At 46.4% G+C, this 22846-nt stretch overlaps 1 protein-coding gene across 1 annotated transcript in view; it reads left to right on the forward strand.

Moving 5' to 3' along the window:
* LOC144773090 (cullin-4A) overlaps positions 1 to 22846 on the forward strand; it is a 468683-nt gene that overhangs the window by 194899 nt on the left and 250938 nt on the right. The window contains exon 10 of the mRNA XM_078657905.1: positions 21625 to 21743. Within this exon, the coding sequence (XP_078514031.1) occupies positions 21625 to 21743 (119 nt within the window). The remainder of the gene's footprint in view (positions 1 to 21624; positions 21744 to 22846) is intronic.

The following is a 22846-nucleotide window of genomic DNA, read 5'->3' on the forward strand; positions in this document are numbered from 1 at the left end:
GGTCTTGAGGAGTTTTCTGAAGGTCAGCAGGTCTTTGGTCTGCTGTAGGTGGATGGGGAGGGTGTTCCAGGTCTTGGCGGCGAAGGGGAGAACGATCTGCCGCCGGAGGTCGCTCTTCGGAAGCTGGGGACTGTGGTGAGGGTGAGGTCGGCGGAGCGGAGCTGGCGGGTGGGGGTGTAGAAGCTGAGTCGTCTGTAGAGGTATGTTGGTCCGGTGATTGTTTCAAGACCTTCAGGTAATTTTCAGGAACATCCAGTGGTTCCTCTTTAGCCTACCTCTCCTGCTACTCTACGGCCCATTCCTTCACCTACTTTGCCCAGTATGACGCCGGCTTCCAACATAGCAGCACCGCAAAGGGAAGACCCATCAGCTTCAGATGATGAAAGGGAACCTCAGACTCTGCAAGATGATTGGGACGATTACGTTATACCCACTCCGTCGCCTCTATCACCACAGCCGGTAGATTCTCCCCCAGAGGACATTGGTGTCTTTCATAGTTTATTGGACTGGACTGCAACAAGGTTTCACCTGCCAATTTCCGTCAAGCAGTCCGACTGCTTCCCATATGACTTTAAAGAGCTGGCATGGAAGTCAGTCAGATTTATCTCTATCATTGATTATGTCTGGAAGAAGGGGATTAAAATCATGAGGAACCCAGCTATGATGGCTGTGGTTCTGCTGCGGATTGACAAAAAATACAGGGCTCCAGAGGATTACCCTGCTTGCCTCACAGGACATCCCAAACCAGGTTCTGTGATTTCGCAAGTGGCGCAATATCACTTCAAAAATCCTTCCGCCCGATCTCTATGCAACCAGATCAAGAAGGCAAGAGGTTCTCCACCATGTCTGTTGTCACTGTTCGTGCTGCAAATTTTCTGGCACTTCTGGGTTGCTACGATCGGCAGATGTGCTTGGATATCAGCGCCCTTATCGACTGACAGCAGAAGATCTGAAGCAAGAAAAATGTTGCAGAAAGGCGAACAAACTTCATCGGAAATAATAGAATGTATAATGGACATCGCCTCCACTAGCTTTCGTCAACTAGCAGGGGCCGCAGTCCTAAGACAGCAGGGATGCCTCAAAGCTACATACTTCAGGCAGGAAGTGCAATTCAAGATCCTGCCTATGGCCTACGATAGGGAAGCTCTGTTTGGAAAACACATAGACAGTGCTCTGTTGGCTATCAAAACAGATACACCTAGATCCGTCGGCAGCCTTCAGTTCAGAAAGTTGCCCTTTCGGGGAGCATGTGGAAGAGGTTTTTCCACCTACAGAGGAGGAAAGTGCGCCTAACAATACTAGCACCTCCAGTCTCAATACAGGCCTGCTTACCAGCAACAACCGTACCTCCAACTGCCCACAACAGCATACACAAAAAAAGGCTCTCACCGAAAGCAATTCCCCCACCCCCGAGTCGAGATACAGGTTGTGCTGGCTACATCCATTTCTACCCACCTTGTGGGTGCGAACATTTCCAGCTATGTCCCTCAATGGAGAGCGATAACTTCAGAAGATGAGACCATTGCGAGAGGAGCTACAAGCGCAATGGATCCAAATGGAAGGGTCGTTTGAAGATTTGATAAGCATCTCTACAAGGATGGTGGAAATGTTAGGGTGGTGGTCTCAGATCTCTCATCTCTTGAAAAGCTTAACGTTTGTGGCTTTAATACCCAACTTCGTCATGGCCACAGATGCCTCTCAAGAGGGCTGGGGCAGCCACTTGCAGGGCTTGCAGATTCAAGCGAAGTGGTCTGTGCTTCAGAAAGCCATGCATATCAACTGCTTGGAACTTAAAGCAATCACTCTCACCCTACAAGCTTTTCTTCCAAGAAAAGCAAGATCTTCGGTGCTTGTGCTTAAGGACAATAGAACCACCATGCACTTTATCAACAAGCAAGGGGGTACATGGTCACTAACACTTACCAACAAGCCCAGGTACTTTGGAGCTGTCTAACAACCCACAAGATATCTCTGAGGACCAAGCACATGTCTGGAGTAACCAACACCTTAGCAGACACGCTCAGCAGAGCCAAGTACAGTTGCCATGAGTGGATACTGGATTGATCGGAGCTGGACAAGATATTCTCACTTTGGGGCAAACCATCAGTGGATCTCTTAGCGGCAGACTAGAACACCAAATGCCAGTTCTACGCTAGTCGGTACCTGTTCCCAGGTCCTGGGGGAATGCCTCTTTGATTGAGATGGTCCGGGATTTATGCATATGCGTCTCCACCTTCTCTCTCATACCAAACGTTTTCTTCAAGACGAAAATGGAAAACTGTTGCCTAATCCGGCTTGCTCCCGAGTGGCCCAGGCAGCATTGGTTTCCGGAGCTTCTCCTGCTGTCAAAGTCCAATCCCATTCGCCTACCAGCAATGTGGGCACTGTTGACGATGAACCAGGGCTAGGTTCTACATCCAGAACCAGCAAAAAAGAATCCGCAACAACCCTGCCACAGATATACACTAAGGTCCTACCAGAGGATCCCTTTATATACAGACTGGTGACAACAAGTAGTATCAGAGCCAGATACACATAAGAACTATTTTGAGATTTCTTTATTTATCATTTACCATTTTATCACAAATTTTTTTTGTATGTCAACATTATTCGTTTGAGATGAAAAAACATTACATTAGTTTAAAATATTTATTATTAGGCCGCACCTTCGTCAGGGCGAGGAGGTACCACGGCGTGGGGGACAACCCAACAATCTCGCAAAGTAGGGAGTAATGCTTGAACACGGACTCCTGTTTCAGGTGTTCGCTGGAGGATCAGTATAGGCTAGATTTCTCATAGTTTCTATCGGACTGCTCACCTCCTCTATATAAGGGCTGTAAAGGATCTGGAGGGGAGCGGAGCCTGGAAGGGTCTCCCAGCTTCCAAACGGCGAACTCTCTGGACTTTCAGGGGTCCACCGTATTAAGTACTGTCAATAAGCCTGCCTCTAAGGCGACGGCTGTAGAAAATAGGTAGCGCGGTAATGGATCCAGCGTGTCCAGCCAACTCACTACGGGATAAAACTCTTCTCCAAAACCAGAGCGGATCAGGATTTCAAAAGACGATGCGGTTGTAGGGGTTTAATAGCACGCTCCGACGGCTCTCGCTACCGGCTACATCCAGAACCAGCCTCTCTCCATTTGTGTGCATGGCTCATGAATTCTATGAATTCCGAGACTTTAATATTCCTCAAGACTGTAGGGATCTCTTACATAAATTAAGAGCGGAAGCCACAAAGAGAACATACTAGTTGAAATGGAAGCGATTCTGTTCATGGTGTCAACAATCTAAATTGCATATGTTGGCGCCATCAGCTGAGCAGATTCTGTCTTATCTTCTTGATAGATCAGGATTGGTGCAAGCCTCTGTCAAGGTTCACCTGGCCTCAGCATTACAGTACAGATGCTCTTCATTCATTTTCTCTCTTTCTCTCTCTCTCTCGCTCGCTCTCTCTCGCTCGCTCTCTCTCGCTCGCTCGCTCGCTCTCTCTCGCTCTCTCTCGCTCTCTCTCTCGCTCTCTCTCTCTCGCTCTCTCTTCTCCACTCCCCCCTCTCTCTTCTCCACTCCCCCCTCTCTCTTCTCCACTCCCCCCTCCTCTCTCTCTCTCTCTCTCTCTCTCTCTCTCTCTCTCTCTCTCTCTCTCTCTCTCTCTCTCTCGCTCTCTCTCGCTCTCTCTCGCTCTCTCTCTCGCTCTCTCTTCTCCCCCCCCTTCTCTCTCTCTCTCTTCTCCTCCCCCCCCCCCCCCCCCCCCATGAAGGAGTTGCTCAGAGCGTTCCCTCTGGTACAAACTCCTCCTCTAGTATGGCATCTCAATGTAGTTATTGCTCAATTTATGAAATCTCCATTTGAACCAATCCACAAGGAAGACCTGAAGTTTCTCTTGTAGAAGGTCGCTTTACAGTTGGCTCTCATTTCAATTAGAAGGGTCCGTCAAATACAGGCTTTCACAATGCAGAAAACCTTCTTACATTTCACTGATTGTTACGTACTTCTCAAAATAAATCCGAAATTCATTCCCAAGGTTCCATCGCAATTTCACCTCAATGAACCTGTCCTACTATGTACTTTTTTCCCAAATCTGGCATTATCAGCTGAAAGATCTCTTCATATACTGAATATTAAACAATGTCTTAAATTGTACCAAGCAGCTTCGAAAAACTGATCAGCTGTTAGTATCTTATGGACAATCTCGGTAGAGTACTGCAGTCACAAAAGCAACCATCGCAAAATGCTGCCATCCAGTTTTACCCCTCAAAAGCTGGCAAACCATTCGTAGCGAGCCAAGGGGGCATTCAATAAGGCCAGTGTCCTCCTTGGCTGCTCTTTTTACGACGTGGAAGAGCACCCACACATTCACACAGGACTACTACCTCGAATTGACACAGTGCAGTGATAAAGCCGTAGGACAGGCGGTATTACGTTGTCTGCTCCAATATGGTGAGCCTCCATTACTGTTTGTGCTTATCAAGTGCATACGTTTATATACAGGTGCATATAATGTTGTAGTATTCTGCGTGATTGTTTTATCATATAGGGAGCATTTTTGCAAATATATATGTATATGTGTGTGTGTGTGTGTGTGTGTGTGTGTGTGTGTATATATGTATATGAAGGAGAATTTTCCCGTCCGGAAATCCAGCCACATCCACCAAGCGGGGCTGGTCCGGTGTCAGGGGTACAGAATTTAAAGAAAGTCCCGCCTCCCAGTAATCCAAAGGAAGCGCAGGACCGCACACAGTGTTCGCAGTCAATAAAATGTATTGCGGCAACATGTTCCGACCTGAAAAGTTCTTTGTCACAGCCAGTTACCAATTGTGCCCAACCAACAATAGAAATAACCTCGGGGTTATAGACCGTGAAAAAACACTCAAACACCATGACACCTGATGCATAGAAAATGTGAAAGCCGACTGTTTGAAATTGTAAATCGTAATATGCAGAAAATAATATAAAGCATGTTTATCTGAAGACGTTTGCATACTCCGTGAAATAAAAAAAAAATGATACAACTTGGCATCATACTGGCAGAAATATTCATATGCAAGTAGATAATACAACTGACACATTGTTACTTGCCAAATAGCTCCAGTACTTAAAAATCGGCGCAACATAATCAAAATTTACATAAGGGTGAATCGCTTTTGGTCGGAACGAAACATACGATCATCATACCGTTTTTTACATTGTTGGCCATGTGACTCACAACATGTGATTCAGAACAGCCTGATCATAAACAAATTACGTTTCAAGTGTCAAGTTCACACATTCTGTAACCAGACCGGAATGATAGTGGGGCTTACTCCAGTATTGGAACTTTCATAGATTCACATGCCTGAATCATTCCCCGTCGTTGAGACGGGAGTCTCCGGTATATAAAAAAGCAGTGCTTAGTAGTATAGCAAACTGAAAAGAGGCCTAGGCCCATTTCCCTTTTGCAACCCATAGCCTTTGTTATGTAAAAAAGGCCCAAACTTTTCCCTGAACCAATCAGAGCTCCTCACCCTCTAGAACACTCCTGAGAGAACCGTCTGCCCCTCAGATTTTTCTACCGCACGTTGTGCTAGAGAGTCTCCTTTGAGCTCTGCTCAAACTCTTTACTTCTACAGTTTTTTACTTAGATTTGAGGTTTTTACATAAACCATGTCTGATAATGAGAAAAAAGGATTATTTAGAGCTTGTTCAACCTGCTCCAAGAAAAGGCTTTATACAGATGACCCTCATAAGGACTGCATCTACTGTCTCTATCCAGACCATAAGGCAGCAGATTGTAAGGTATGTCGTACCTTTTCAAATAAGACCTTGAGAGATCGTGAGGGAAGGCTACTGCTCTGGCTTCAGAAGGTCAAAGCCAGGAAGGAAATCCTCTCAAGTGAGAGTGAGGAGGAATCTGTGGCGTCTAAGAGATCTCAGAAGAAAAGTAGATCTCCTCAGACACATTCCTCAGGGGAAAGACCTGAGAAGGCCCCAAAAAAGACCACTCCAGGGTCTTCGGGGCGCAGTCTCTCAAAATCCCCTTCAGTCTCATCTAAGGGGAAGAAGGGTTCTGCTAGTGAGGTGAAAGGAGCAAAATCCACCTCAGATCCACCACAGTCACCTCAGAAGATCAAGATTACCATCAAACGGTCTTCTTCTACGCCTTCTGAGGAGAAGTCAACTCCGTCGACGGGACCGTCGACAAAAAAGGGACCATCGACGACGACAAAAACACCTCCGTCGTCGACGAAAAAGGATAAAAAGGCTGGTGAGAAAACAACGTCGACGATTTCGACGGCGATATCGTCGACGGTTTCACCGTCGACGACCGTGTCAACAGCGGCGTCGACGACGGTAACTGTGTCGACGGCAACAGTGCCGTCGACGAGGACGACGACGTCGACGAGGACAGCGCCGACGGTAGCGTCGACGGTGGCGTCGACGGCAATGACCTGGTCGACGACGGCGATGGGAATCTCGTCGACGAGGGAAAAAACACCAGAAAAAAGGTTGGTGCCTTGGAAAAAACCTATAACACCGGAGGTTACATCTCCAAGCAAGGTCTCCCCATTGCTGCCATCTCACCTGCTGGAGGAGGAAGATTCTGAAGAAGATGATGAATACGGTATTGCCAGTAGCCCTTCGCAATTACAGGTCAAGTACCAAGAAGACAATTTTGAGGAGGAATATGGGGGTTATCAAGAGCAACCCCAGGAACAACACCGATATCGCCAACAGCAACGGGAGGAGATGACAAGTGTGCCATCCTCTTTGTTGAAGGATCTCCAGGGAATGTTGGAGGATTATAGGAAAAGATACCCAGCGACTCCAGTCGCTCAACAGGCCATAGAGGCTACTCCACGTCTACGATCGGTTCCAGGGACACCGATTCGTAGGAGAGAGATTGTGCCGTAACTTACTGCTAGGTCCCCACCGCCGACTACACACCATGATACCTCGGATGACGATCATGAGGATGGTGAGATTGCGGACACAAGTGCAGAATGGCATGACTATATACGCCCCATCACCTTCAACTCCTCCTCAAAGACCAGTGGACTCGCCACCGGAGGACATTGGTGGATTTCATAATTTGATGGAGAGAGCCACTAAGAGATTTGCTCTGACCATGACAGAAGAGAAAACGGAATGTTTTCTATATGACTTCAAAGACTCGTATCGGAAATCCGTACGATCCCTGCCTTTAGTGTCTCATATTTGGAAGGAAGGATTAAAGGTCATGGAGACGCCAGCGACGATAACACTGGTTCTGGCCAGACTGGATAAAAAGTATAAAGCACCGGTTGATGCTCCATCTTGCCTGTTGGGTCATCCCAAACCGGATTCTGTTATCACCCAGTCGGCACAACAGAAATCCAGGAACCCATCTGCTCCGATTGCAACACCTCCAGACAAAGAGGGCAGAAGGTTGGATAACGCAGGAAAACGTTTTTCATTAATGTCGGCTCTGCTTGTGAGAGCCTCTAATGCCCTCGCTATCTTGGGAATGTATGACAGGCAGATGTGGTGTGACCTGTCTCCATACGTTAACCTGGTGCCGGATCCAGAGAAGCAGGAGGCGAAGAAAATTCTCATGGAAGGAGAGAGGACTTCGGCTGAAGTCATAGACTGCGCTATGGATATAGCGACCACAGCATTTAGATCCTTGGGAGGAGCTGCGGTCCTGCGCAGGCAAGGTTGGCTGCGAGCAACAGCATTTAGGCCGGAGGTGCAAAACAGGATTTTAGACCTCCCTTTTAATGGAGAAGAATTATTTGGGAAACATCTAGATGATACTCTGGAAAGTATCAAGAAGGATACTGATACGGCAAAGGCTCTGGGAACACTGCAATACAGGAAAACCCCTTTTCGTGGCTCCAGGGGTAGAGGACAGTCCTCGTATAGAGGAGGATACCGACAGGGAAGATATTCTTCTTCTTATCAGTCCTCATCGCAGCCTTACCGTCAGCAATATAACCAGCGTCAGTCAGGAGGATATACAAAATCAACTCCAAGAGGACGTGGTGGCCGGGGAAAGGACAACACCCGTCGGCAATGACAACCTCCGTCTTCCGGCTCTGTCAGATGCTCCCCTGGGTGGAAAGATTGCTCACTATCTTCACAATTGGCGGAAAATAACAACGGACCAATGGGTCCTCAAAATAGTTCAATTCGGTCACACCCTAGAATTTCTTCAAACGCCCCTTTGTACACCACCGATGCACCAGAGAGCCAAACATCTGCATCAACTCCGGCAGGAGATTCGGACAATGCTCCGAAAGGGAGCAATAGAACCGTACCGAAACCCCAGGAAAACAAGGGGTTTTACTCACGGTTTTTTTTTTTCTTCTCAAGAAAAACAAGCTCCAGTGGCGCCCCATTCTGGATCTCAGATCCTTAAACACCTATCTCAAGAGTCAATCTTTCAGGATGGTATCTTTGCAGGACATGCTTCCGTTATTAAACCCAGGAGATCATATGACCACATTGGACCTACAAGACGCGTATTTCCACGTGCTGATACATCCCGCACACAGACAGTACCTTCGGTTCTGGGTAGCCGGAAGACATTACCAATTCAGGGTACTGCCATTCGGCTTGAAGTCAGCGCCAAGAGTTTTCACGAAATGCCTGGCTCCAGTGGCGGCTGTGTTGAGGAAGCAAAAACATCAAATATTTCCTTACCTCGACGACTGATTAGTCAAAGCACCATCAAAGGTACAGGCCAGAGCGTCAACGCAGGCATGCATAGACTTATTCGCCGATCTAGGATTGACTCTTCACGAGGGAAAGTCAAACCTCCACCCAGCAAAAGTGATCACATTTCTGGGGGCAATATTGGACACGGAATGCAACAAAGCATTTCCCTCCGAGGAAAGACAACTGAGGATTGTGTCCCTCTTCCGAGACTTGGTAAAAAGAAATTCTCTTTCAGTCCGCAGGTACAAATCCTTACTGGGCACGATGTCCTCTTGTATTCCCCTGGTACCTTGCTGCAGGCTAAGGATGAGACCATGGCAAGAACACATCGATCTCCAATGGCGTCAGGAGGAGGGATCCTTCGACGATACAATAAAGGTGACACCAGTGATGCAACAGGCGGCAAAGTGGTGGACACAAAAGGCAAATGTGTCTCAAGGACTGACGTTTCTGGCAAGAGCGGCGCCGCTAGTGGTAACGACGGATGCGCCGTTAGAAGGATGGGGAGCTTTCCTTCAGGACCTTCAAGTCAGCTGTCGTTGGAAGGCACAGGAGCAGCAATTACATATAAATCTGCTGGAACTCAGAGCGATCCGCTTGGCATTACTGGCTTTTCTGCCAAGGATAAAAGGTGTGCCGGTGTTGGTAAGAACAGACAACACCACGGCGATGCACTATGTGAACAAGCAAGGGGGAACGAGATCTCTCTCCCTGTCTCAGGAAGCCCAGGAGATATGGGAATGGGCTCTTCAGCAAGGAATATCATTGGCAGCAGAACTCCTCCCGGGGGATCAAAACGTCAAAGCGGATACTCTCAGCAGGCTAAAATCGTCCTGCCACAAATGGGAGCTAGACCCGGTATCCTGGACAGCGTCTTTCGGAGATGGGGAACACCGATAGTGGACCTCTTCGCTACAAGGGAAAACAGAAAATGCCAGTACTTCGCAAGCTGGCTTCCCCAGAGGGGATCTTGGGGGAATGCGTTTTCCATGGCATGGTCCGGCATCTTTGCCTACGGTTTTCCTCCAATTCCTCTTCTCCCCCGCGTACTGGTGAAGATCAAGAAAGAGCCGTGCACGCTGATCCTAATAGCCCCGTGGTGGCCCAGACAACACTGGTTCACGGAACTGCTGCTGCTGTCGGAGGACCGTCCAGTTCGGTTGCGCCTAATTCTATCGCTTCTGACATTGTCCAAGGGGCAAGTGCTCCATCCGGACCCGAAATCCTTGCGATTAGCAGCCTTTCTCCTGAACACTGTGAGTTAAGCCATCTGAACATCTCTCATGAATGTAGGGAGATCCTGTCCAAGGCCAGAGCGGAAAGTACCAACAAAACCTACAGGATGAAATGGAAGAGGTTTTGTCTGTGGTGTAAGAGACATGATGTTCACCCTCTTAATGCTGCACCTCATCAAATTATACCTTACATTCTGCTGTTAGCAAAGTCAGGATTAGCACACGCCTCCATCAAGGTGCATTTGGCTGCGTTATCCCGCTACAGGAGGTCATCGTCAGGCCCATCTTTATGGTCCTTAAGGATTATCAAACAATTTATGTAAGGGATATTCAGAGTTTTTCCACCAGTAAAGCCTCCACCACCATTATGGAATCTGAATATTGTACTCTCCCAATTGATGAAACCACCATTTGAACCGATACACAGGGCAGACCTAAAGTTCTTGTCCTGGAAAGTGGCTCTTCTCATTGCATTGACTTCAGCGAGAAGAGTAGGTGAACTACAAGCGCTCAAGATTCAGGAGCCTTTCTTGCAGTTTCAGGAGGATAAGATGATTCTCAGGACAAACCCGAAGTTCATTCCGAAGGTGCCAACTGATTTTCATTTGAACGAACCATTGGTGTTGAAGCGTTTCTTTCCTCATCCATCAACAGCGGCAGAAAGAGTATTACACTCACTGGACGTTCAGAGATGTATGAAATTTTACTTGAAAGAGACTAAGGCGTTTCGCAAGTCTTCCTAGTTATTCGTCGCCTTCAGCGCACCCAGGAAAGGTTTCCCACTGTCCAAGAGGGGAATTGCCAGATGGATTTCCAGTGCAATTGTCTACTGTCATCCAGCTGCTGGAAAGCCTTTGAATGCACGAGTCCGTGCCCATTCCACGAGGGCGGTGGCCACATCCACTGCACTGTTTGGGGGAGTGCCAATCCAGGATATCTGCATAGCAGCAACCTGGGCATCTACGCACACCTTCACCAGGCACTACTGCTTGGAGGCAGCCGCAGAATCGGATGCGGCGGTGGGAGAGGCGGTACTGCGGAATATCATCCAGTAACGGTGAGCCTTTCTTGCATCCCTCCATCCATAATTTCTCGTGTTTACAAAGTCACATTTTATATAAGTATGTATATATGTATATGAGATTATGCCTCATTTTCTAATGGTATTGCATGATTATGTAATGTATCAGGAAAATGTGCTTTGTTGTTTTTTCACTGCTCTCTATTCTGATTCAGGCATGTGAATCTATGAAAGTTCCAATACTGGAGTAAGAAAACAAGTTACTTACCTGTAACTTTAGTTCTCTAGTATTGGAATCTTTCAGGCACGCCCGGTGAACAAAACCCAATGATGAAGCATGTCACCCACTAGACGGGTGAGTGAGGGTTTTAAAAACAAATAATTTTGTTTTTCTTCATTGCACGTTCACTTTTCCTTTTTTCCTTTTTCACTTTGTGCTCTCATATGGTGGCTACATATAGTCTCTAGAGAAGTCACTCCTCTGTTGTTTGATAAAATTTAATTGGGGTATAGGAGTGTCCTTAAGCCCTCTCTCTCTTGTTGATGATCATTACCTTATCACAACAGACCTTCAACAAACATATTCTTCAAGGTTCGATTATGATTTGTCCCGCTACCCATTAACAAAGCGAGACTCACCTGTGCAATGCAGTATGTTTCTCTTATCGAGACAGACCCTCAGCAAACATGCTCAAGTGTTAAATTTTTAATAAGCTGTCCCAGTCTCCGTTGACAAAGCAAGACTCGCCGATAAAATTTGGTTTATTTCTCTTATCACGCAGCTTAACCAACTCCAATAGCTGCAATTACAGTTTCCCGGATTACAACCTGACCTGTAACTCACTCTTCCAATCAAATCATAGTCACATGATATGGTTCTGTGCCGGCCATATTAAAGTGATGTTATAAGCAAGCAATTGTGCCTCACAAATGTACCAACATAGCAGTATCATACATATCGAACTTAAAACTCTATAACACCACAACCAAATTAAAAGCAACATAAACAACCAATTTGTTTTTAAACTAGTGTAAGCTTAACAATTATTCAAGTATGATGTTCCTGAGCAGCCCTATTGGGATGATGTTGTATGCACATGAATATGCATAACAGTTTTTACAAATAGAGAAATTTCACATATAAACATGCTATGCAACTCCTTAAACAAATCTATGGCGACATAAAAACCCATTTATTTGGTGCTTACAGATGTGAAGTGTTTACACAGAAGTACATGCTAAGTTTAATCATCAATCTTTTTGTTGACAGAAACCCAATTTATAGCAACATAATAACCCTTGGGTTTATAAGAAACCGGACATTTCAATCCTATCATTCATTACATTTGGTTGTAAAGTGTTCAATTGTTCTTTCCACATTTTTTGCAGTCAATATTTATTATTGTCTCTCTCAGGTGACGTCGCAATAATTTCTAAGACTTAATTGACTGATGTTATGTTTATGCTCACTCCAATGCATGGACACCCTGGATTTCAAATTATTTCTCATATTACTTTTGTTTTAAGAAAAGCAAGTTTTTCTTTTTCTTTCAGTGTTGCCGAAGTACAATAGCCCACAAGGGCATTTTACAGAATATATCCAATTTTTGTTATCACATGTGGCGGAGTGTTTTAAAATAATACCTGGTCTCTGCCACTACTGTGAGAAGTTAGCCTGGCATATGATGTCCCCTAGTTCTAGTGGGCACCTTGCACCAGTCTAATCGACCCTTATTAAATGGTGGTTGTAAAGTCAACCTTCTAGAAAGCTATCCTAGTGGTAGCATGAACCAGCAGTCTTCAGGCGAAGACTTCAGTAGGCGAGTTAAGCAAGTTGTTTTCACAATTATAATCCCTTGAATATCAAATGAAAGGACACCACACAAGGTATATATCAAATATATATGTATTTAATCTAAACACAACCCCCCTGCACTCTTTATGAGGTCAGAGGTAAAAATACAATATAAGTCACACAGTTAATATACGATACGTTTCACAGTATACGTTCTGCCCTAGGGGCCTCACAAACCATATACTAAGGAAGTGGTATGAGAACCACGAGAGAATTAGAAAGCAGGCCTGGGGACTGTGGAATCGCTGGGGCTACTCTAATCGACCAAAGGTTAGGAAGTAGGAGGCCCACGGGAGACGCGTGCAGTGTCTAAACACAGGCGTGGGTTACCATTGACTTTCTATGGAGATCGTAAAAGTTACAAATATACAATTTAAGGACACTTCCGGATGGACTAGGATGGAACCCTTTTAAACTAGGACACTTCGAGAGTCAACACCCACGGGAGCACCGAAGTACTCGTGTTACCTCACCCAGGGAAGCCGGGTGCATAGGTGTCTTTTCGTGTCGGGTTTTGTCGTCATTTTCTATGGAGAGCTGCAAAGAAGTGCTGCAGGCGACCAGAGGAAAAGTGTCCGGGTGGATCGCCGCTGCCGGAGCAAAGTCACAGAAGACCAGCTGACCTCCACCCTCGCCCAGAACCCACCCATCGTCCCCATCGACACAGATGCCGCCTCCCGAAACTTCAAACAATGGATCGACGACTGCACCTTCGCCCCGATCAATAAACCCTCCAGCAACCACCCCAGCAAGAAAGCTGCCTGGTTCACCAAAGAACTCCAGACCTCCAAACGCGCATGCCGGAAGCTGGAGAAGAAATGCCTCCAGGACCGCACACCAGACAGCCACACAGCCCACAAGGACATCATCCGCAGACATCACCACCTCATCAGATCAGCCAAGAGATCGTCCTTCAAAACCCGACTGGACAACAACGCACACTACAGCAAAGAACTGTTCAACATTTTGAAGGAACTCTCCAACCCCAGCGCCAACACCAATGACATCCCGCCCTTGCAAGATCTGTGCAACCCACTGGCCACCTTCTTCCATCGCAAGATCGCCGACATCCACGACAGCTTCAACTCCTCAGCCGCCCCAACCACAGCAGACCCCACCCCGGACACCACCTGCACCAACCAGCTAACCTCCTGGTCCCACGTCAACGACGAAGAGACACGCAAGGTCATGAACTCCATCCACTCAGGATCTCCGTCAGACCCCTGCCCACACCACGTTTTCAACAAAGCTGACGCAACCATCGCACCCCATCTACGGAAGGTCATCAACATCTCCTTCGACACAGCAACTTTCCCGGAAAGCTGGAAGCATGCTGAAATCAACGCCCTTCTCAAGAAACCCAAGGCGGACCTCAAGAACTTCCGACCCATCTCCCTGCTCCCCTTCCCGGCGAAGGTCATCGAGAAAATCGCCAACTCGCAGCTGACCCGCCACCTTGAGAACAACAACATCCTAGACCCTTCCCAGTCCAGATTCAGACGCAACCACAGCACCGAGACTGCCCTCATCTCCGCCACAGATGACATCAGGCGCCAACTAGACAATGGCGAAACTTCAGCCCTCATCCTCCTGGACCTATCAGCCGCTTTCGACACGGTCTGCCACCACACTCTAAGAACACGCCTCCAAGAAGCCGGAATCCAGAAGAAGGCCCTGGACTGGACCACGTCCTTCCTCTCCGGCAGAACCAAGAGAGTCTGCCTCCCGCCCTTCCGATCCGAAGCCACCGTCATCCTCTGCGGCGTACCCCAGGGCTCATCCCTCAGCCCGACCCTGTTCAACGTCTACATGGCCCCCCTCGCACAACACGACCTGAACATCATCTCCTACGCCGACGACACCCAGCTCATCCTCTCCCTCACCAAGGACCCACACACCGACAAAACAAACCTCCACGAGGGAATGAAGGCCGTCGCCGAGTGGATGAGGAGCAGCCGTCTGAAACTGAACTCGGACAAGACAGAGGTCCTCATCCTATGCCCCTCCCCCTCAGCCTGGGACGACTCCTGGTGGCCAACCACACTGGGAACAGCTCCAACACCCACGGACCAAGCACACAATCTAGGATTAATCCTCTACTCCTCCCTTTCCATGTCAAAGCAGGTCAATGCCATCTCATCCTCCTGCTACAACACCCTCCGCATGCTTCGCAGGATCTACAAGTGGATCCCAACCGAGATGAGAAGAACAGTAACCCAAGCCCTTGTCAGTAGCAGGCTGCACTACGGCAACACACTATACGCAGGAATCCCGGCCAAACACCTGCGACAACTACAACGCATCCAAAACGCGTCCGCTCGATGATCCTCAACGTCCCCCGCCGCACCCACATCACCTCCCACCTAAGAAACCTTCACTGGCTCCCCGTCAGCAAGAGAATCACCTTCAAGCTCCTCACCCACGCACACAAAGCACTCCACAACACCGGACCAGCCTACCTGAACAACAGACTCAATTTCTACACCCCCACCCGCCAGCTCCGCTCTGCCGGTCTCGCCCTGGCCGCCGTCCCGTGCATCCAACGAACAACCTCCGGCGGCAGATCCTTCTCGTTCCTCGCCACCAAGACCTGGAACACCCTTCCCACCCATCTGCGGCAGACCCAAGACCTGCTCACCTTCCGAAAGCTTCTCAAGATCTGGCTCTTCTAGCGGTAGCAGCACCCCCTCCCCAGCGCCCTGAGACCCTCACGGGTAAGTAGCTCGCTTTACGAGTTGTTGATTGATTGATTGAAGATCTGAAGACCCTGAAAGCAGAAGGGACAAAGTCTGGGTCACTAGCCAGTGACCAGGAAGGAACCAGGCGATGTCTGGTGATTTCAGGTGAAGTAGTCAAACTTGTCTCTTCAGCCACGAGGTCCAGGAGGCTTCGACGATGACCAGGCGCTGGATTCGAGCTGTCCCACTATGGATCTAGTTGACTGCGGTGTCGGTATCTGGATTGGACCCAACAAGCCTTGGCAACCGCAACCCCGCAGGATGTCGAGATTGGCTCTGTTGCAGACCAGCAAGGTCTGTGGCGCTTCTCCTTTGCAGGGAAGCTGGAGCAAGCCTGGAGCAATTAGGAAAGCGAGTTAGTTTTAAATGGAGTCTTCAGGGGGCTCGCTAGCCAACGGACTAAGAACCGGGAAGACACGTTGAGCTCAAATGCAAAAGCGGGGCCCACGGAACACTCGCGGAGTGTGGGGGCCTGGGCTTCGGTGCAAATGGTGCTCGGGGCTGGGGCTTCAAGCACCCCAAAGCACAACTTCGAGAAACCTCGTTGAAGGAGTGCAGCTTGCAAAATGCAGGATGTCCAGGAGTTCCGGTCCCACGTCTCTCGTGTCCGCCACGTGTCTCAGCTTTGCTGTGGATGTGGGTCGGGTCGGAGATGTCTGGAAGTCCGTGTCCTGTGTCGCAGATTCTTCAGGATACGGGCAGAGCCTTGAAAATGCAGACCGGCAAAGTTGCCGGTGGTGCCTGTTTGAACAGGGTGGTCACTCCTTGACCACAAGGGAGATATCTTCCATCTTACAGTCAGAATGGAACATCGAAGGTCCAGGATATATCTTTCAAAGGTTCGTCCAGGGTAATCTAAAGTCCTAGGGACACAGCTCCTATACTTATACCAAGGTTGTGGGCTGAACTACCTGGCTAGGTCCCTCCTATGGGTGGACCTGGGCAGGGGGTGGTTACACCCCCTTCCCTTTGTCCAGTTTCGCGCCAGAGCTAGGGCTGAGTGCCACAGCAACTGGTTTGAACCGCACTATGCATGGAGCACCTTGTGTGCCCCAGGCAGTGTCTGGAAAAGCATCTGCTGATGCAGCCCTCCCTGCCCCAATACACAAAACCCTGTCTGGGGAGGTGCTGGCACCTCCCTGGACAGGAAACCTATTGCCCAGTCCTCCCCGGAGTTTCGTCCAGCAGCAGGAGGTCAGACACGTGTCTGAGGCCGCAGCATCCATTTTGTGATGCTGAGGCTCTGTTTAACTTTAGCCGGGTAAAGCAGTAACTACATGTCTTCTCCCTCTAGAATGGTGGGGGGGAGAGTATTCCAAAGTGTTTGACACCTTACACGACATGTTTTGATAAAGCCAAACCAAAGTTAGCATTAACCGCGAGGATTATAACGCACTTAAAAGTATATGGTATGGCTGTATAATAGAACAGCTATGAGGAGATGGTTCCGAAAGCTGCAGAGGGGCTCAGCTTATGCTAGGGCACCCTCTCACATAAAACCAAGCACTCTGCCTCCAGGATTGTTAAGGCCTGCCATAGGAGTGACTTATAGGTGTATATGTGTCTATATGTATATATAGATATAGGTATACTATATCTAAGTAAGGGGTGAGTACACCACCATACCCAGGCTGTGTGAACAGACCTGTGGTGTCAATTTGGAAGGCAAACCGGGGGTGCCACAATACATGCTGCAGCCCCTGGTAGGCCTAAGGTGCACCTATGCCCTGGGTTCCTATGGTCCACTACACAGGGGCTCACAAGGGTGACCCAGTAACCAATCTGGTATGTACCTAAAGTACATGGTATCAATTAAGAGAGAGAATAGCTGGACTGTGCGTCTGATTGGCAGGCCCACAGCCACACTAAAGACGAAAAACCAGAGAATCACAGCAAAAAGTGGGAGTGACCATAGGAAGCAGACCCTACTCTCCTACAACTACCACACTTCTTTTTAGCCACTTCTTTGACCCTGCCGCCACCACCACAATCGGATGATGGCAGGGTAAAGAAAAGTGGCTAAAAAGAACAAAGTATTCCTCAAGTCTATTGTTTTTCACTTTCCTATAACTGCGTGTAAAATAAAGCAGAAACCTCAAACAAAAAATAAATGCAAGTAACGCTAATCAGTTGGAAATACATTTTTTTATGTTTTGATATTTTATTTGACTAATTGGATAACTGCAGCTGTGGGGAATAGTGACTTGCGTATTTATTGTTCTACTTGGTCCCAACCTGGAACAGAAAGCGCTGTGAATATTGAGGACATTATTTTAAAATTGTATTATGCATAGTATAAGGTAGGCTCCTGCAAAATTATGTTGTTTTTTAAGATAAAACATGTGCTTTCAGCGTATATATTTTAGTAATAGGTCAATTGTACCCTGTACACACTATTTTATAGGTTTCTGTTAAAAGAACGCTTTCTTAGAGCTCACCTTGCAACACCCTGACATTACATTTCTAAAAGAATATCTCCATGAAGCTTCAAGTGATTGTATCAATTAAAGCCTGTACAAGCCCCCAAGAAGCCTTTAGATTTGGCGATGAACCAATTGTACACATTTACATTTCTTTCAGGTAGCAGGCATCCTGGTAACAAGCCCTGTTCTCCCTTAGCTCTATGTCCCTTCCTAGGCTTCACAGCACAGGAAACTCCCTCTCTGCCTCAACCCCGCCCTCCCTTCACTTTCATGTAGACGCACCTCAAGGACCATGTTCACTTTTTAAGGAAGGTTGTTTTTAACCAAAAGTATGGGAACTGCTTTTGTAAAATTAAAAGAGCATGGGCATGTGGGTCCCCTAAGATCGCATCCACTTCAACCTCTGTTTACATGCAGATGTCCTTCAAAGTGAGTCGAGAGGGTGACAGGGTGGGGGTCAGCAGGGTCCTATTCAGACACAGAGCTCTTATCGTCTGGAACTCTTGGGCCTCAGAGAAATGGTCCAGGAGAAAGAGGAAAGTAGTGAGATTCTTGGATAGCATTGAAGAGATGCACCAGAGAAAAGAGCAATATGTGGGTAATTATTTACTTTACAAATGACCGAGACCACTTCCTCAAAGAGATGCCTTGAGGAGGTGGGGAGTTATTGGTGCTCCAGTTGTTTTTTTAATTTGTTTTGAAGGGCCATTATTTCAGCAAATCCAGTGTCACTGGGACCAGGGTTGTGAGGACCACCAGACTCCAATTTTGGCTGTCTTACTATCAAAAAAGTGGTGGGAGACATTTTCCTTGCCAACATGAGGGGCAAGGTCATCCTTGAACAGGGCCCAAGCAACACTGGGTGAGAGAGAATACTTTTTCCCTAATTTATTTTATAGACGGGGCAGACAGCCTGTTTTGAGCCTAAGGCCTAGGTGTGATGGCCCAGTGAAGTGGGCAGAGAAGACCGGCTTATTCTGCTTAGAGGGTTGGAGGTATCCTTAGTGCTGCAGGTGCTTTGACAATAGGTCCCAGGGGTGTGAAGGGCCAACTAAACCCCAGTTATGGCTGTTGTACTATGCTTCCTTGCTTTCAAGGGGGTCCAGTACACATTTGTCAGTGTTGCTGTGGGCCTTGAACCAATGGCCCAACGTAGGTCAAAATTGAAGCAGGTGAGGTATCGGAGTAGAGTCTCTGAGAGATGACAGAAAGGGGGTGGGGCAATTTGGGGGACCATGTTTGTAGCAAAGAGCAGAGGAGACTACCTGTTTTGCAAGGCAGTAGTTATTATTAGTGAAGCAGGAGCAGTGGCACTAGGGCCAAGGACTGTGAAGGGTCCACTGCATCACATTTATGACTGCCAGCCTTTAAAAATGTGGCACAGAATGCTCATTTTCCTTGCTAGTGTTAGGGCAGAGGGCACCCTTCTTGTAAAGAGGGGGCAACAATTGGAAGCTAATTTTGTTCTCAGAGACCGAGAGTTTAAAGATTGGAGTGATGGCCAGGCATGAAGAGAAGGAATGAAAGAGGCAGAGAAGACCGCCTGCTTCTTAGGGGTGCAGCTACCATTAGTGCAGCAGGTGCAGTTGCATTGGGACCCAGGCTCACAACACCCCAATTATGGGGCCTAGTGTTTACTGGTCAATTTCTGTTTTTGTATGATAAATTTGCACTTTTATAGGTCTTACATTTAGTGTGGATTAAGAGCTACGTAAAAATACCCCTGCGCTCAGCCGTCCCCTTCTGCTTCCCATATTTTTGTCATAAATCTTTGGACTAGGGCCCGACTTCAAAACGTTTTGCTTACAGGGGCTCAGAGCAAAAAAGTTTCAAGACTTCTGTACTGCACCAAGACTTTTTCTCGAAATTCTTTGTTTATCTCTTCTGTGTTCCACATGACAGCGTTCAGAGCTCAATAGGTAGCTGATCTACAAAAAGCATTTGCAGTGTAATAGATCTAACATTTGTTGAAGTTAGAGCTGTTGGCATTGAAAATGACAATGTTTGTACTTTTGATATGTTATACTAATGCAAAAGCGCTATGCAAATATAATTACGCCACTGCAAATAAAAAGTAACATTGTCATTTTCAACGCCAACAGCGCTAACTTTAACAAATGCAATACCTATTGCTTTGCAAATGCTTGTTCTATTTTGAAGTGCTTCTTCATGGTCACCTCCTTGTCCTGCGAAAGCCATTGTTCTCGGTATCTGCTGCCGAAGCTCCTTCCACAAATGAACCACTCGTGTGAGAGAAAACAAGAAGACGCTGGAGGCAGGTAATAAATGAAATAACCAAGCAATTGAGTATATCAAAATAAGTGAATAATGTAAAAAGTTCTCCCTAGCTGCTAATGAAAGCTACGGAGTAAGGACACATGCAGGAGGACTGTCCTTATGGGAGGTAACAGGAGAGGGAAGTACTAAGGAGGGATTACTAAGCCTATTGACAAATCAAAAGCCATCATTTACAAGGGACAGGAAGAGGAGCCAATTGTAAAGATGGGTGGAACATGGGCGGAGCTTAATGCCCATATCCTGAATACAGCATGTCTAGAAGAGACAGCGCAATCACTGCCTAGATGAGACCTAAAAATGTGCATGTTTTTATCCCACATCAGAAAAACCAATATTGTTTTTAGATCATGGCAAGTGAGAGAGAAAGAATAAAAATGCCAGCAAAGTGGTTCAAATTATTAAATGCTGCGATCAGTTGGTCATAAATTTGAATCCGGGCAAGGCCAACTAACTCATTGTGCTAAACCTCTGAGATTGTTAATATGCGTACCATTAAATTGTGTTGAATAATATATTTTCTTTAAGTTCTTAGCAGTAGTGAATGCGTGGTGTGACATGCTATAGAAAAAATATTTATGGTAAGAAATTATGGAGGATATGGACTGAATGTTCCATATTATGAAAAACACTTCTGTTTTATATCTCCCTATCACCATCAATAACTACAAAATTAAGAGGATCAAAATGAAAATCGTCGAAGATTTGATAAAGAGTGTTAGGATCATCTAATGATAACCTTCGAATGATGCGCTGAACAATAGTATACAGTTGTGGATAATGCCTGAAAGGTGACACTCTTAACAGCCTTTTCACAACATATAATTTGTATATTCACGCATTTTGGTATGTTTTGACTTGTTGCAGAATTAAATCTTTGACTTTAAGTCTTCGTCTGCACTTCACACAACAAACGCCAAAGATACAGTGACAGTTTACACCCCTCGATCAATACATTAGTTTTCTAAACATCTAACATGGAACTTGTTCTGCTGCTATTCTATGCTCCAGACAATCTGATTTTAGAATCTTTCCCAGGCATGCAACTGTGCTCTCGTTGACAACTGAGTTTAGCATTGCGATTCCCAAAGCGTTAACTCTTAAGGGCCTAATCCACAAAGTGTTTGTTTTGAGTATGTCATATTTATTTCTGTAATACTTAAAGTAAGGAGTAAACGCTGAAAGCAGTAATAGTAGTTCATGGCTAAATCTTTGTGAATCGACCCGGTGTGTTTTATTCAGTCAAATCTAAAGCTTAATGCGAATAATTACATTCTGATTTGATTACTGTATTTTTATAAAGACACTGTAAGTTGTGAAAAATGTTCCTCCTATTTATTTATTGGTTGCTGTAAATGCTCAGTTGCTGTTCTTTTGATTTCAGGGCTTGATAACTTGCTAAATGAAAACCGAATCTCCGATATTACGCTAATGTACCAACTGTTCAGTCGGGTCAAAGATGGACAGCAGATACTTTTGCAGCAGTGGAGTGAATACATAAAGGTTATTTAAAGGGCTTGTTTTTTTCTATTTTTACTGCTATGTTGTTCACAATTGCTGCAGTGCATGCAAACAAAGTGAGAAATGGAAAAGTGTAGATATAAATTGTATTGTGTTGCATCGTCGGTTGTTTGAAAACAGTTGTACAGAGAAAATAAATTGCAGTTGGGTCACAAAAAGTGCAGCTTTTAACGCTGCCTAAACCTACATTGGTTCACAAGACCCAATTGGAAGAAAATGTATATAAATATTTACTTATCAAAAGGCCTAACGAAAGTCAGAAGTAGAACTGGTTTGAGGTAACATATAATGCCTCCCATATCTCCTACCCAAATCAGTTTTGGATTGATGGACAAAAGCAAAGCAGAGACTTCTTTAAAATTACTGACCTGCGTTGTCTATGGCTATTACAAAAACACAAGAGCGACCCATATGTCCATTTGAACTGGGTATTAGCTGTAAAGCTGGCACAATGGTTCACAAGGAACTCCTTTTTAGAACACATTGTTTTTAATTTTTGCAAGTTTTGATCAATTGAAAAGATCTAATCTTGAACCTACATTTTTAAGAGTGTGTCTAGGTTAAGGCACAGTCTCTCCACCTTTAATTAATTAGTCACAATATACTGGATATTATCAAGAAGGTAGCCTGTAGAGTCTCTTGATTTCTACTCAATTAAAAAACAAGCATTGGCATAGCCAATAGGTCTCGCTGCATAACTAAATACTAATAAGGTCCCAAAGGCGAGACCTATTGGCTATGCCAATGCTTGTTTTATGCAGTTGAGCATAAAGTGACTCCGCTCAGAAGGGAAACAACAATTAAGGAGGATGTCACCGTGTGCCTTGTGCTCGACTGGCGCCTCGGGCATGTTTACTGTGAACACATGGAAATGCAAAGCCATCAATCAAGCAGGATGGCTCTGTCTGCCCACAGGCCCAGTGGCGCCTGTTGTCTGTTTACTGCGAGAATTAAAGAGGAAAAAGACCGAGAAGGAGAGAGACATTCAGCTAGTAGACTGTGTAATGTTTAAAATATGTGACGAATGTACAAAAAAAAACTGCTTCAAAAAGTCATTCCCTTCGTATAAATAACTAAGAAATATT

This window comes from Lissotriton helveticus, chromosome 8 (genome assembly GCF_964261635.1).
Source record: "Lissotriton helveticus chromosome 8, aLisHel1.1, whole genome shotgun sequence".
Lineage (NCBI taxonomy): Eukaryota > Metazoa > Chordata > Amphibia > Caudata > Salamandridae > Lissotriton > Lissotriton helveticus.